This window comes from Morone saxatilis, unplaced genomic scaffold, assembly GCF_004916995.1.
Source record: "Morone saxatilis isolate NCDOM2014 unplaced genomic scaffold, NCSU_SB_2.0 Contig17, whole genome shotgun sequence".
Taxonomy (NCBI): Eukaryota; Metazoa; Chordata; class Actinopteri; family Moronidae; genus Morone; species Morone saxatilis.
This window is the reverse complement of record NW_023339729.1, coordinates 18,595,505-18,611,735: the sequence shown is the minus strand read 5'-3', so window position 1 is coordinate 18,611,735 and position 16,231 is coordinate 18,595,505. Positions and strand designations below refer to the sequence as shown.

At 38.8% G+C, this 16,231-nt stretch overlaps 2 protein-coding genes across 2 annotated transcripts in view; both read left to right on the top strand.

Annotated features, from left to right (window-relative positions):
* The window catches only part of tbck (TBC1 domain containing kinase), a 48,811-nt gene extending 35,974 nt beyond the window's left edge, over positions 1–12,837 (top strand). Inside the window, 3 exon segments of the mRNA XM_035661070.1 lie at positions 2,227–2,390; positions 6,127–6,286; positions 11,821–12,837. Coding sequence (XP_035516963.1) covers positions 2,227–2,390; positions 6,127–6,286; positions 11,821–11,931 — 435 coding nt within the window. The 3' untranslated portion in view covers positions 11,932–12,837.
* Positions 12,838–13,228: 391 nt separating this feature from the next.
* LOC118326713 (arachidonate 12-lipoxygenase, 12R-type-like) lies at positions 13,229–15,967 on the top strand. The gene is made up of 7 exons (XM_035659755.1): positions 13,229–13,455; positions 13,677–13,881; positions 14,591–14,672; positions 14,971–15,093; positions 15,202–15,305; positions 15,472–15,638; positions 15,806–15,967. The coding sequence occupies exons 1-7, from the start codon at positions 13,303–13,305 to the stop codon at positions 15,965–15,967; spliced, it is 996 nt and encodes a 331-aa protein (XP_035515648.1). The 5' UTR covers positions 13,229–13,302.
* The last annotated feature ends 264 nt before the right edge of the window (positions 15,968–16,231 follow it).

The window sequence follows — 16,231 nt, the reverse complement described above, 5'->3', positions numbered from 1 at the left end:
AGCGCTTTTACACTATGTGCCACATTCACCCTTTCACACACATTCACTATCGAACAGAAACTAATGCATTCATACACATTTACACATGATGCACGGCATCAGGAGCAATTCGGGGTTTAGTATCTTGCTCAAGGATACTTCGACATGTGGCACCAGGATCGAACCAACAACCTTCCGATTAGGGGACGACCCGCTCTGCCTCTGCGCCACAGCCGCACCGGCTGTAGATCCTAGCTCCTCTTGTGCTCTCTCATGTGGCCCAGAATAGCTATTGTCAAGTTCACTGTTGATAATTCAAAAGAGCAGAATACAGTTGTGTATCAGTGCACCACTCCTCAAATCTCCTTCCTTTTCCCATTCTGACTCTGTGTTGATGCAGCAGATTGAAGCCTCGCCCTTTAGACATAGCCATACAAATTATTACTGTAGAGAATTGAGACAGAGGTTTTGCTATAATCATAGTTGAAATCAGATACCTATTGAAATAATCAGCCTATGAATATTTATTGGAAGTAGAAACCAAAACCCAATTGTTTGAGAGAACAAAAGCACAGATTATAGTCAAGCTTTACAAGGAAATTGTTTTGGACACTCAGAATTTGGCCTTAGTAAATCTCTGCAGTCAGCTTACGCAAGACTGACAGTATAAGTCAAGTTACCACCTGTAATGATGATTTTGACTATAAGGAAAAAAACTTTCTTTATGCCTGGTTATATGATTATATATATATATATATATATATATGATGAATTAGACTGAGCTAGTTATGGTCTATATTGGTTGTTGTTTTCATACATAAGATTGAAAAGGTACAGACCAGTTAGTTTCTTTAAATTACTCCTGAAAGACTTAGCCAATTAGATAACAACGGCTACATTTTGCAGCAGTTACTTCACCGTCCATCAGGAAACACTGTAAATCATCAAGAGTTTGGGCAAAGCAGTCAGAGGACATCAGAGGGAAAACCACAAAACATATTCTTCATCAAATATGATCCATTTTCACCAAAATCAGTGACATAGATGGTGCTGTGTGTCTACTGCCGTAAAACAATATGCACTTGTTCCGACCCGAAGCCAAAAGTTACATAGTGCAAGAGTGGGGCGCACAGTGGGAATCACAGAAGAACCACTTCACCCTGTTACAAGTTAGGGTAGCATGAAAATGACTTTGAAGCTTGATGTTATTTAAAGGTAGAAAAGTTACATAATGTTGCTTTAAGGCTGATTTAAAAAAACAGTAATAATACCTGAAGTTTGAGGTACTAGCAGAGGTGGACAGTGCACAGAATTAATTGCTACTTTAAATCCTTGTAAAAATAAATAAATAAAAGGAAATCTTTATAATCTTTTCTGGACTCACAGATGTCACTGACTTCTTCACTGTTGCGTGGGTGGAAGATTGTTCAGCTAGCCACTGGAGTTAGCTGCTTCCAAACATTTTATTTCATGGATGGCAGAGTTTTGGCACTTAACCTGCTTGACGTGCAGTTGGCCCTTTTCTGCTATGTAAATGGCTTTCACACAGTGTGCTGGAATTCATAGATAATGCTGTTAGTATTTCTCCCCTATTTAAATTGCATATCAATGAATAGCCATACCAGACTGCCTAATGACCACTCATTATCACAATACACATTTGTTTATTACTATTTTAAAGGGACTGTGAGGCGGGATGTCAGCATCCTCAGATGTTGTTTTTTCATATTTTATGCTTAAAATGATTTTAGGGCATCTGGGAATCATAGAGGTATTAAGCTTGCTCACCGTTGCAGAGACCTGGGTTCAGTGCCCTGTAGCCATGCCTCTGGCTCTGTGCTTTAATGAACCCATTTGGCAGTGCTTGTGGAAACTGGCAAAGGATCATGTTGTGGTCACTGCTGCTGGTCGTCTGTGTTGCTCCCTGAGCTGTAATACTGTTTTTTTTTTTTTTTATGGTAATACATTATGAAATTCCAATCTTGAGTTAGTGAGTTTAAAAGGCCGATGTAAAGTATTTTGTTAATACAGAGGATATGTAGTTAACATTCAGGCCTCATCACTATTTCCTGATTTTAAAGAAACAATAATATCCAACCCGACAGTAGTTTCTGTCTCTCCTGTGTCTTTATACAATGACTGCTTAACCAAATTCCATTATTCAAATTATATTCAGAAATTCTCTGAAAGGCTGCACTACAATTTTCTCCCTTTTCATCTGATCTCCTATGACTTTCTTTCTTGTAGTCTCGGGAGCCTCTAGCGCTGTGTGACCTGAAAGCAGAAGTATCCCCTAGGATCTCGGCGGAGGACTTAATCGACCTCTGTGAGCTGTCATTGGCCGGGCCCACCAAAAGGACCAAAGCCGGCAAGCCCAAAATCATTGCCGTGGACATCCGCAATGTAGAGGAGTATCCTTACCAATTCTGTGTAGCTATGAAATGTGTTTGTCCCTCACCTGTTTCAATCCCTATAATAGTGGCATTTTAATATGAAAATACATTGCTCATTTTTTCCCTGTTGGGGCACATCAAGAAATCGTGTACACAGACTGGAGCTTGTTTGCACAACTTTGGATTGTGTCCAACAAAGTAAAAACAACAAATGTTCTGCTAATATTTGTGTTCACATAACTAAGATATGCAGTTTTGGCAGTTACAGATAGACTTGCTATGAGTAGAATTCACTTCAACAAACCTGCTCAAACTTGCTGTTACTTAAGCTTTATATTACTTTATATTACTTAATATTACGATTTATACTTCAACAATACAAGTAGTGGATATGTAAAAAATATGAAGTCCTTTTCTATTTGTTTCCCATGAAAAGAGGACTTAACTTAGGGAGGGGTTTTAATTAGTCATTTAAGGTTTCTCAGTTAAGAGTACTGATTTTAAAGAGGTGCTGACCACTTTATAGGTCAGGTTATACTAGAAAAGAAGCGGTTCCTACAACATCTTGTCATCAACAGTGTTTATACGGCCACACTTGAAGGCTGAGAGAAAAGCTGGCTGTCATGTCATGTTGTTTTAACATGGAGATAATGGCCTACACTTCCAGACAGTCTCTCCTGGAAGACCTTCTTAGTGTTGCACTTGATTGTACATGTGAAAAATGACAGAAATAGTTGGAATGAAAAAAGAGAGCTAGATAGAGAAGTTCAACCCTGGCACCTTTATCACCACTGCACAGCTGGCCATCTGTGCCTAATCTCATTCTGTGAATTGCGTGTGAATGTCAGATTTTTGGTTTTTCGGAAAGATACAGAAATTGTCTAACACAGTCCCCCCAAATTCCGATGTTGTGAGGGAAGTTGGATACCAAAGCTATTGACCATCCTACAAGCACTTCTGAAGAAGTATACTGGTTTTGTTTTAAAGGAGGCGGTCAGACCAGATTTCACTGGAAAAAATTACTTGCAGGCAGGACAGGAAATAGCAAGGGTGGGGTTGTAAATATAAACTGTGGGAGCTAGTAGACATATTCTTGGACTGTACTTTTACGTCTTTACAAACACCCATAAAAGAACTAAAACAACAGTCTTTTGTCTTGTTCAGTCTAGTAGCCCAGAGGATAAAACAGATGAAAGAACTAATTCTGAATTATAATAACTGATGGTATCAAGTATGAAACTGATGGAATTAGTGGATTAAGATAGCATTTATGTGTTGCAGTGTCAGTCCAATTGCGTTTTTGTTTTTTTGCTTTAGGTTGAAGGTCAAGAATAATACAATTATCAGGGCGCACAAAGATTACATAGACTGCAGCAAAGTGTCAACTCTGCACACAGCCTCTCTGACAGTGATCTTCTAAACTACACCTGGCTGAAGTACAGATAGACTCTCTGATGTGTGTGTCTATGTTCAGTCTCTGTTCAGTCTCACAGGTAAACCAAACTGGCTCATGTAAGATCACGGTCCAAGTCCTTGAGTGTATGCCAGGTCTGTATAAAAGCTGTGATTAAAACATCCCTGAATTTATGCAGGGTGTATTTCTATCATGTCTATATCTGTTTAGAACAAATATATCATGACTATATGTCTATGCTCGTCTGATGTGTGAAACCTAGTTCTGTTTTACTTGCTGTTAAAGACTACTGTTTTCATTTACTCATGAATCATTTGCACAAGGGTAAAGGGTTATGACACACACTGAAACAAAATTTGTGCATTTGTGAATGCAAGAACCCTTTCTTTTGATCCCACTTTGCTTCTGATTTCTTGCTTACCTCTTGACCTGGTGCCAGTGCTTTGCAGAGTTTTGAAATTGAACCACAGGCACAGAGAATAAAACAGCTTGGTTCCTATCAAAGGCAAGTAGGGGCAGATTCAAGGTGGTTGATCTACTTCAGTTATGTGCTGCCAAATTCAGCAACATACAGTTAGGCCCTTCATATCCACCCAGGCTGCCCCGCCATATCCTGCCATCTAAGAGACACAAAGTCATTGAGATTTGCCTGTGACCCGTAGCAAAATGCAGTCTTCTGGCCTTTTGGCTACATCACAGTTTCCTCTGTTACATGGTATATTTGATTATATATATATATATTTTTTTGCAATATAATTCTTCCGTCTGGTTTTAACATGATTGATACATTTTAATGTAGAATGTAGTTGATTTTATTCTTGGTTAACATACGAAGCAAGCTCTTTTGTTAAGCTGAACAGTACAATACCCAAGTGAGCAATCAAGTGATAAGTATTTTTACGACAGCTGACTACAGTTAGTGTGGTATGTATGTATGTATGTGTATGGTGTCCAAGGAAAACTATGTACCTCCAGGGTTGTAAATTTAAGACAAAAATTAAGTGTTCTTTTATGGTTTGAGATAAAAAAAAACTCCTGCTTCAAAGGCTAAAGAAACAATGAAAAAACCTACTGGGAAAGCTAAAATTGCTAAAAAGCTGAAAACAAGGCTTGTTTATGAAAAGCTGACATTTTGGAGACGTGACCGCAGAAATATTTATGGATTGATGTGAATACATCAGTGTAGGTCTCCTATACAAACACTTTCCATTAAAGATGAACATTTCTACTGCTTGCCACATTTAATAACTTTATAAATCTTTTTTTATGACTCTACACAAAATTCAAATATTACTTAAAGAAATCAATGCTTTTGCAGATGGGCCGTATTTATTAGTCACTAGTTGTACAGTGGCCCAGAAAACCCTGCCTATAAGAAATGCAAAGGACTCACAGGAGTGAACCTCACCCTTCAGATCATCAGTGGAATGGTAATTGTCTAAGGGGGTTTAAGAACCATTAATCAATAAGGATTAGCGGATAGAGCAAGGGTTCTGAAATGGCAGTTCCTCTAGCCGAATTCCTACACCGGAGCCTGATAGACAGAGGCTCCTCAGGCTAACTCACATGGACAAAAGGGATTTGACCACTTTCACAGGATTTGGCAACCCTTGTTCACCTTTATTGTGATCTTAGGCAAAGCTGTGTTGTGGGTGTCTGCAGTCTTTAAAAAGTGGATTAAATTAAGACTTCTGTGGGGTAAATCGTGACAATCTAGATTTAGCTGTCTAGGTACCTGGTGGTTAATCTCTGCTGTAAAACAACTTACATGTGCCTCTTGTAATTCCATGGCTAAGTGTACCACAATAAAATTTGGCAGCAAGTGGATTATAAAGTCTATTATGTAACATACTGACATACCTTATGTTCTTGTGGCAGCTGATATGATTTAGTGAATACAGCAATTTGACCTAGAGAGAAGTTGAACACCAAATATGTAGCAATAATGTCGATAGCTACACTCTCAGAAATCTCCTTTTCCCAAGAGTTATCATTCAATTATATACCACTCTGGGGTTGTTCATTGTCCATTGTATTCTTCCTCTGCCTTCGGTTAAGAGAGACCCACACTGCTTTCTTGAAGCTTGTCTTACATACTTTTTGTACTGCAAGTCAGTCTGATAAACAGGATAACAAGCATTCTAATTAGGGTATCATTGAACTGACTTAATGTTTCCTACTGTCTATTGTGTCCATGTCATCCAAGGATGTTATGGTTCCCATGAAATTCAATGTGTGAAACTGTATGAAAAAAAAAAGGCTCACCTCATTGTTTGGCCTTGATCCCAGGTATGCACAGTACCTGTTCAGAACTGTGCTCCTTGACCCCGCTGTCTCCAGCTTCAGCAGAGGCCATATTTCTGGCAGCATCAACATTCCCTTCAGCGCAGCGTTCAATCCTGACGGTGAGCTGGTGCAGTGTCCTGCATCAGGAATCCTCCAGAACTACAGAGGACGTGTCATTGTGGTCATTAGCCATGCCATGAAGAGTGCTGCCATGGTGAGAAATCAGACACACACGCACACACCCACCTGTGTGTAGCCCACACCCACCTGTGGACAGCACATCAGTATACACACTTATAGTATCTTATGCGGACATAGGTTGGTATTGTTATTGTTGGAAAGTGCATTACAAAGTTAAAGTGCAGAGTTATTAAGGCAGGTTTAGTGTAAATAACCAAGAGTAACGTTCTATTTCCTGGTGTTGTTTAAGTTCCCTGCGGCTTTTCTTAATCCCCAAACTTCCTCCAAGTTTACTGTTGCATTTTAAGCCATTCAAGCTGCAGTGCTGTAGGGATGACAACGTTGGTCTGTTGGTCAGTTGGTCAGGCCACCGCTTTGGTCCAGACTAAAATAACTATTAGATGGATTGTTAGGACATTTTGTAAACAGATTCATGGATGAATCCTACTGACACTTTTCCTCTAACGTTACCATGAGATTGACATTTGTGGTTCTGAGTGAACATCTCAATAACTATACTAATATAAACAAATATCTGCAAATCTAATCTGACATTCCCATGAGCCTCATTCATTAAAAAGCTTCAAGCGAGTAACGCTAAAGTCAGACGTGAACATTTTAAACATCATAAACATCAAACTTTTATCATTGCCATTGTGAGCACATTAGCATGCTGATGTTAGTATTTAGTTAAAAGCACAGCTGTGCCTAAGTACAACCTTGCAGAGCCTCTAGCATGGCTGTAGACTCTTGGTTTTGTGCTGCTTGGTGATCTGGTAAAATCACAAAAAATGTGAGACTGTTGGAAAAAGTTTTTCTTCCAAATCTGATTTTTTTTTAAATAAACATGAACAAGGAAGGGTTTGGCAGAGATTGGATGCTGGCTGCTATCTACCAAAAACCAGATGTACAATGTGGGCACTCAATTTGCTGCTGTGCAGCACATCAAATAGTCTTAACAAATAGGGGGGGCGGCGGCACAATGATCCAGTGGTTGCCTGACAGCAAGAATGTTCAAACCTGACTGGCTGGGGCCTTTCTGTGTGGAGTTTGCATTTTCTCCCTGTGCCTGTGTGGGTTTTCTCTGGGTGCTTCAGCTTTCTCCCATAGTCCATGACATGCACGTTAGATGTATTGGCAACTCTGAATTGACCGTAAAATGGTGAATTGTAGTCCGTCTCTGTGTGTCAGCCCTGTGATTGACTGTCCAGGGTGTATCCTGTCCCTCACCCATTGTCAGCTGGGATTGGTCACAGACTTTTTATCTCAAGCTGCCAGCAGGTCGAAGTTTTCACTAATCCAGTGAAATATTTTAACATCATAAATTTTGTTCATACATTTATTCTAGCGCCACCATGAGGTTCACATATGTGAATGTGGATCCCAAGTGCTACAGCTGTACTTTGTTTTCAAGGCCAATTATCAGATTTTAGCACCCTCACAGGCTAAACTAAGATGCTGAGCTTGCTCTTAATGCCCTATTTTAATTGCATAAGCGCTTTGAAAAACACAAGGCGGTAAGGTCGAGGGTGCACAAACTATGTGGGCGTCTTCAAGCTCAAGCCTGGGTTAAAGTGAATATAGCTGGAGGGTGTGGTGATAAATGAAAAAGCTTTCAGCCAGTCATATCACTACTCTTATTGCTCTTAATAGGCTGTGCTAATCAAAGTGACGCATGATTACAGTTGCTCAATGAAGAGTCTGCCTCTCCGGAAAGTCATTCTGTTTCCTGGATGGTGAAGAGTGGGACAGTGTGAACATACAGCACCAAATATCGGCAGCTGGAGGCAGATGTGGCTTCGTTTGTTTTTTACAGTTAATTACCACAACGATAATAGAAACAAATAATAAGAATTAGTTTGGTGAGGTAGTTTTTATGATTGCATCAATCTACTATGAATTTCACATTGTAAATTGTTACATCATATCTTAAAATGTAAGGCATAAGTCACAGGATTAATTAGCCCTGGTATCTAACGTCTCTCTCATAAATGGCCAAAATAGTAAGTTATAACAGACTTGCCTGATGTGAGTAGAGGTGTGTGGGATTATCTTGTGGCGGCCTGGTGTCATTTGAATGTAATTTAATTAAGGTATACACAGTGGAAGGCCACATGTAGTGACACTGCACTCAGCAAATCTCAGAGACTTAATTTCTATCAATAACAGATCTGTCCTACTGCCTTCAGACGTCTGCAGGGGTTTAATGAACTGATGGAGAAGCTTTTAATGCAGTCTAAAGCAGCCAGTTTAAACGCATTGACTGGCTGCTATTTAATTAAAATGGTTAATTCACACTGTAAGCATTACTGTGTTATGTCTGTGCATTAGCTCCAAATCCACAAAATGGAAGCAGTTTTTGTTTCTGATGTCCCAATCATGGTTCTGAGACGCAAAGTCTTAGACACAAAAACCCAATAACTCGCTTTCCTGACTAATCTGAATGAACCTCCCTCCTGTTTGTGCCTCTCCACCCCCTTGTGCACTGCGCACTCTGCTCTGGGCAACAAAATACCACACAAAAAGGCAAAGCGAATATCAAGGTCGGGGAAAATACCAAATTTTCCAAGCTCTGCATGCACTGGTTGTTGCACCACAACAAAAATAGGGTCCCAAGCCTAGCATAAAAGATTTTGCTAATGCACTAATCCCCCATATCCAGACTTTAGTCTTGTCAAATCCACAGCAGTCTGGAGAAAACCTTGTAAATCCTGAGGTAGCCATACGTCTTTTGGCATTTGAAAGAACTTGCCTCGAGAAACAACTACTGTGTTTGAAATACTATAAGTTTTCACTATTGTAAGTTAATCAGTCTGATGTACAGCATAATAAAAACCTACTGTATCTTTGCCTCTTTTGTAAATGACACTAGTCTAGGCTAAAATTGTATTTTACATTAATCATTGTCTTTGACATTTCAGTGCACAAAAATAACTTTGCTCACTTCAGCATAACAGAACAGAGAACTATATTGATCATTATAAATTCTCCTTTTGTGCTCTCTTTAGAATAAATTAGGCAAACTTGAATTAAAAACTCAGCAGGGATATTGCTTCAGGCAACATCCCAATTTAGAAAAGATGTCCTCCTTCCATATGTTGAAAAGTAAAAGAGGAAAAAAAGTAGCTCTCCTTAATTGAGGAGACAGTCCTGCATTTTTTAGGAAGCAGCAGCAGGATCTCAGTTTCTAACTTGGTGGCAAGAACTCCAAAAAAGAAACCGTACAGAAGAATTCATTTGCAGTGAGGCTGGAGTGTAAAAAGAGCTGTCTGACTCATGTTATCAGCTCGTGGTCATAGCTTTAGCTCATTGTGGCTCTTGTGCTTCCTACATTTCGCACACATATCATGTACAAAATCAGTGTGGTTACATATAGTATTAGTATATGCATCATCATGTAAGTATTAAGTATGACAATTGATCATTATCTTCATTATCACACAGGCAAGTATGATGATTACTCCGCATACTAATTTAAGTTAAATTTTGTAATTGTGAGGTTTGAAGTTGTGGTTATTATTACTTGATTTAAGGTAAGAGAGACCCCCTGCCCTGCGCAACGTGACCAACCCCACTCTTGAAATTCCCGATCTGAGCTTCATGATAAACCTCAGTAATTCATCAGACCTTTCAGTCGGGCAGGTCACGAAATTAAAGGTCGATGAAAGGACTCAATTGTGCTTAAATGCCATTCACATCTCTTTGCACCGCACCAGTGGTATTATCATTAGCTTAGGGGCAAAGCAATGAGTCCACTCACTGTGTGGTCAGGCTTTACTGTAAACCTTTAACATTTAAACCTTATTGGCATTCAGAAGTACAATTCATTCTTAATGCTCAGTTTTTATGTGGATTTTATCGAATCTGATTGAATGCTGTCGTGTCTGTCTGTCTGTCTGTCTGTCTGTCCTGTCGTGTGCTATCTATCTATCTACTCCTATCTATCCTATCTATCTAAGTGGCTTATCTATCTATCCTATCCTATCTATCTGTCACTGTTTTATTTGTAATTTAGTTTTTTTATCTTATTAAGGGAAATTAGCAGTTTTACACCCCCGTGGTATTTTGTAAACTTGATTTAATGTGAATTGTGTCTAAATAATACATTTTTTTCTCCTGTGAGCCTCCAATTGTAAGTTGCTTTTTTTTTCTAGTATAAGGATTTCTAAATATCTCTACTTAGGGCAGTTTTGCTAAAAAAGGAAGAATTCAGTCTCAGGATATTAATTATATTCTTTCAATTTTTAATATATTTAACAATTCTCAATGAACTGTTTCTTGCCATTACTAAAAATAAAAGCTTCAGTAACTTAATTTAGAAATCTTTAATTACGACTTCCATACAACCTTTTGGACAGCATAATTCAGTAAAGCAATAATGATATGATACATGCACACAATCATATGATACGATCATAATGATTGTGTATCATTAATGAATACGATCCCAATGATGATACGTGATCATATGATCGTACAATACGATTCCAGTAATACGATTCCAGTAATAGTCATTAAGCATTCATACTGAATGCCCAGACATACAGCCTGTAGCCTGTAGCCTGATAAAAGTCAAATTACCTCGTAGAAAATCAGTGAATCCTTAATGGACAGAAAATAGGTGTTTATTATTTCCCTAAAATTTAATTACAGTGCATCTCAGATTAAAGCTGAACATTTTGTCATACGTTGAATTGCACAACTCAAGTTCATTCATCTGTTAATTTCAGTTTTTGTAATAACTGTTGTGTATGTTGAAATCCTACAATCAGATACAGAGGTTTCATCATCAGATTTCCGAACATTGCTGTAGTGAAACCACACTTCATCACCTTAGAGAACAGGCAACAACCGTTCAATCTCACACTGAACCCCTTCTGGTACGTTTTTTTTTAGCTTACAGTGTCAGTCTGATGTTTATCAAAGAGGTGTTGATTAACCTTTAACTTGGTAACTTTTAAGTCTGTAGTTAGTGGTGTTATTGGATTGCAGTACGTTGTATTGGAAGGTGTATCTACGGTAATTACAGTGGAATAAAGTATTAGGTAAACCACATACACCAAATATTATGTAGCACTAGGACTCTCTGAGTTGTTTTAACAGAGCGCAAAAGAAAAGTGTTTGCCCCTAAGACAAAGAAAGGTCTCTGCATTACTTCAGTTAGTAAGTTGTTTGTCCTTTAAACAAAATAATTGGTTCTCTTTTCTTTTCTAATTTTCACATTACTTCCTCATAGTCACACTCTGTCATAAGACTATTGTCTTGTCTCCTGTGACACTGACGACATACCTGACGCATTATGTAACACATTACACAGATTACATCAAGGTGTTTTCCTAATTTTTGTAGGGCTCTAATTGTGTAAAGATGTTCTTTCTCATCTAGGGTAACTACAGAAAGTTCTTGAGTCCTTAAGTATTAACTTAAGGAGACCACACCTATATAAAAATTAATGGTCTATGAATGACACTCAACAATGTAGGAGTCATCAGAGGTGACGAGTACTTGCAATTACCGGAGGGAAGAAGGGTAAATGCTTTTCTTGTTTTTATGTTCCTTTCTTCCCAGTTTGCAACACACCTGGTCAAGGTAAATTTCCCACGGGTTTGTATCCTGGATGGAGGGATTAACAAACTGAAGCCCACCGGCCTCCTGACTGTTCCCTCCCCTCAGATCTGACCCCGTACCTCAGCTTCACATTAACAAAAGGGATGAGTGTAAAGACTGTATAGTGTGTTTTGAGCTGAAAATAAAAATAATATTTTAGACTTTTTTTACACATTCTAATTAAACTGGTGCAAAATGAAAAAATGCATTGAAATAATCTCCTTTTGAACCCAGTTTTGATTTAATCACCAAATAGGGCATTGACATTGACGTGTTTTATTATTTTCTCTCTCAAAACTAGAGTGATTGAATCAATTTTTCTTTTTCTGGAACAACTGCTATGTGTTGTAGTAGCTTTGCACTGATAAATTGAGCTGTCTGTGACCCATATAAATAACTTGATGTATGTCAGCCTGTCTGTTCTGAGCCTGTTAATCTAAGGAACTCAGTGGCGCTTTATTAGCTACGTCTGCATGATCCAATGCAATCTAGTACAATTGCTCTGCCACTTTCATGATGTGTGGCATGTTCCATTTTTTTTGGCACTGTCAGAGAGGTGTTAATTAAATTAAAAATGGTACAGTAGTGGTGGTGTTGTACCCAACTGCATTATATTCAGAGTTATTATTTTTTCTGCCTCCCTCATGTATGTAAATAAGGAGAACAAATTATAGACACCACCTTTAACTATGAGCTCAGTAATAAACATATCATTTAATTTACACATTTGCAGCAATGTCAACCAAACGGACCATTAGAAATTTAATAAAGGTAGAATTTATGGCTGTTGTGTTGCAATAGATTGTACAGTTGCACCAAATAAAGTGGCCACAGAGTGTGTGTGTGTGTGTGTGTGGATATGTGTGAGAAACAATAATATGAATAGTGATTTGTGCATTTGGTGATTTCTTAACTTGTATTTGCATTTACCTTGTTTACATGAATTGTCTCTGCTATATGTGTGTAATTGTCATGTTATAGAAATTGATGTTTTTAATAAAACTTTCTAAAGAATCTGGATCAAATGTGAACTCTTTTTGCTGTCAGTCAGAACTGATATTTTAATTAATTTTAATAAACTAGCACCGCATTAAGATATTATCTTCAACCTCTCTGTGAAGATGGTGTAATTGTTCATACATGTCCGATATTCCATCATCAGAGGTGACTCAATGTTAGTGACGACACTACCACCAAACTATAAAAAAGGGAAAGCAGTGGTGATATCTTATCAAAGGAACTTCTTGGTCTCAATAACAGGTAAGAGTGATGTTTTGTGTAATGATTTCAGTTAGCAACAATTGGACTGTAATAACAGAATCCTCATTTAATAATACTTGGGTTTTTTTGCACTCAGGTTCATCTATTGACAATCGACCTAATCATTGCTGAGAATAATAATTTTCTCTACCCACCAGGACATTTCTGCTTTCCTGAGTGAAAATGGTATTCTATAAAGTGACAGTGTCCACTGCCGCTGTTGTCAGCGCCACCACTTTTAACAATGTCTTCATTAAGCTGGTGGGCACAGATGGGGAGAGCGAACGCAAGTGGCTCATGGGCTTCAAAGGGGCTTCAGCCTTCGTGAGCGGAGCAGTAAGTCTGAAATGTTCTCTTAATGTTCTTTAAATGTATAATATGCTTCCTCAAATTTGCCTATGAGATTCTTAAATGCCAATCTCGGTAAGCTCATATGTGCAGCTACACGATATTGGCTGCTCTGTAACTCTGTAGGTGAGCAAAGCACCAAAAAAGTCCCCATAATGAGCTTCATAACATTGGTATTTTATACACCTTTCATCTCATCATTACTCCAGGTGTCTACTTTTACCGTGTCCTGCCCTGTTTCCATTGGAAAGCTGGTTCTGATAGAGCTAGACAAACAGCGTCTCCCACTGTTTCCCGAAGATTCCTGGTTCCCTGCCAAGGTGGAAGTAATATCCCCAGAGGGAGACACCTACAACTTTCCCATCTACCGCTGGATCACTGACAGCGAGGTGCACCGCTTCAGAGAGGGAACAGGTTTGTGCTGTTTGTTGACCACAGAAAACACTGAGTCATGTCGAGTCAGATTTTATTTATATACCCTAAGATCACTAAGGATCTACACTATGGAGACCTGGAAGAGGAGAGGCCACACAAGTACATAATTCAGACAAGAGAGATAACACAGACAAACACACTGCAGACATGCAGACAGGGAAAGAGGAGAGGGGAGACAATGATCCAGATACGAACTTCTGGATGAGGCACCAAAAATCAGGAGAGAGATACAGGTTCCTGGACGACTGATAGCAGAGAGGAGCATATAGGGGGGAAAAAGAGGAGGAGGAGAAAACTAGAGAGGGAGAGAGAGTGAAAGAAGTGCAGCTTGGCAGTGTGTGGGGGAAAAGAAACAAAAATAACAGAGGGTTAGAGAAATGCAGCGGTTATTAGAAAGTTTACAGAGATTCATTGAGACTGAGACCGACCCACTGAAAGGATAGTGGTATCAAGTGCGAGGCCTGACTGACAATAAGCACTAATTGACAGTTAAGCAAACACATGAGTTTTGATCTAAAGGTCTCAATGGAATCAGATTATCAGATTGTCAGATGTCAGCAGGGAAGTTATTCCAGAGGATGGGTCCACGGTAGAAATTATCTTCAGGATAGACTATAAGAAGGCTGGATTAAATTAATGCATACTGGATCAACAATTTTTTAAACCTTGTTGTGATTCTTTCTTTAAGCTCTGAGAGTCTTTGAAGACAAACATCATCTTGGCAGGTACAGTCGGGAGCAGGAGCTTAAGCAGCGAGAGGAACACTATCGGTGAGAGCTCAGAGTTTACACACAGTTCAGCTTAATGTTCCCCAAAACTAAAACACATCGAAATAACCCTAACCCATGTTTGGTTCATAATATATAAAGATAAATAAATCACCATATGACACTGTTACAACTGCAAGGTTTATCCTATACTTTTAAACTGTAACATATGTTGCAAAATTGCAATATCAAATACATGAATATTATGCAATTATTATTATTATTGCATACTCTAAATTAAAACTGCAGATACATACTGTCTAGACTGTTCCTCACCACTTTGTTCTTCTGTTTTTCCCAGCTGGGATGTGTATGTAGAGGGAATACCTCACAACATAAAGGTAGAAAATCCTCTTTCTCTGCCTTGTGAGGTCCGTTTCTCTTTCACCAAGACGACAGAGTTTGCCTTCACTGCAGCCACAGGGTGAAGTACTCAAATTCTGTCAGATATCTATCCGTCTATGTTGCTGACGTGCTTATCAAAATGTTTTAAGGCGTCATTATAAAGTGGTTCTATGCTTTTATTTTCCAGGCTGACTGAGCTGCAACTGAAGGGCCTGGATGATTGCAAGGAGAACTGGACTGATATTGATGACATCAATCGGGTGTTCTGCTGCAAACGGACTGACATATCAGGTACTGAACTGAATTATGGTTTTGTGCAGCAGTCTTTGAAACAACTGTAAGCAGTGTCCAGTCATATATTTGAATTCCACACTGAAACAGTGGTGGTGGTGGATAAAGACTTTCTGGCCCAAAGTTTGAAACTCATTGAAGTACAAGTACTCTGTTCTTCTTCCAGACTATGTCCAGAAACATTGGAAGGAGGATGCTTTTTTTGGCTACCAGTTTCTAAATGGTGTCAACCCCATGTTGATCCGACGTTGTTCAACCCTGCCTGATAACTTTCCTGTCACTGATGGCATGGTCTTCCTCTGTGGTCAGTGTAGCTTGGAGGATGAAATGAAGGTGATTGTCTTGAGTTTGATTGATCTTAGTGTTAGAATTATGTTTTGCCCAATGACATTACATTTTGAATTGCACATTGTACTCACATGTTCCCTTCATATATGTAATATAGTGACTGTATGCATGTGAGTCAAATCATTTCTCATCCTCACTAAAATTTCAAACAGAAAGGCAACATATTCCTGTGTGACTACAAGCGTTTGGATGGAGTGAAAGCAAACACCATCAATGGAAAGAAGCAGTACTTGATGGCTCCTCTCGTCCTGCTCCACAAAACACCAGATGATCAGCTGATGCCAATTGCTATTCAGGTGAGGTTAGCACTATAGCTAATAGCTAAGAGTAAAGTTGTAAGTTATTGATATTACTCAAACTGTAAGATCTAGGTTTTCCTGCGACAATTGGATAGACCTACAGCCATTCAGAGCAACAAAATGTGTGCTGTAGCATAGTTGGGAAATTAAACTTACAACAAACACATCTCTCTTAGTAGCAAAAGCTTCTTTAAGAAAATACATAGTGTCATCTAGTTACTATAAGGTCAGACTCCGCTCCATATTTAGAGCAAATAAAACACAAGCATACAGATTTAT

Excerpts from the sequence above, each read along its gene's own strand:
- LOC118326713 (XM_035659755.1), top strand. The coding sequence starts at position 13,303 with ATGGTATTCTATAAAGTGACAGTGTCCACTGCCGCTGTTGTCAGCGCC. Across the intron at positions 14,673-14,970 it reads CAGCGAGAGGAACACTATCG|CTGGGATGTGTATGTAGAGG; the intron begins GTGAGAGCTCAG and ends TGTTTTTCCCAG. Across the intron at positions 15,639-15,805 it reads GCTTGGAGGATGAAATGAAG|AAAGGCAACATATTCCTGTG; the intron begins GTGATTGTCTTG and ends AATTTCAAACAG.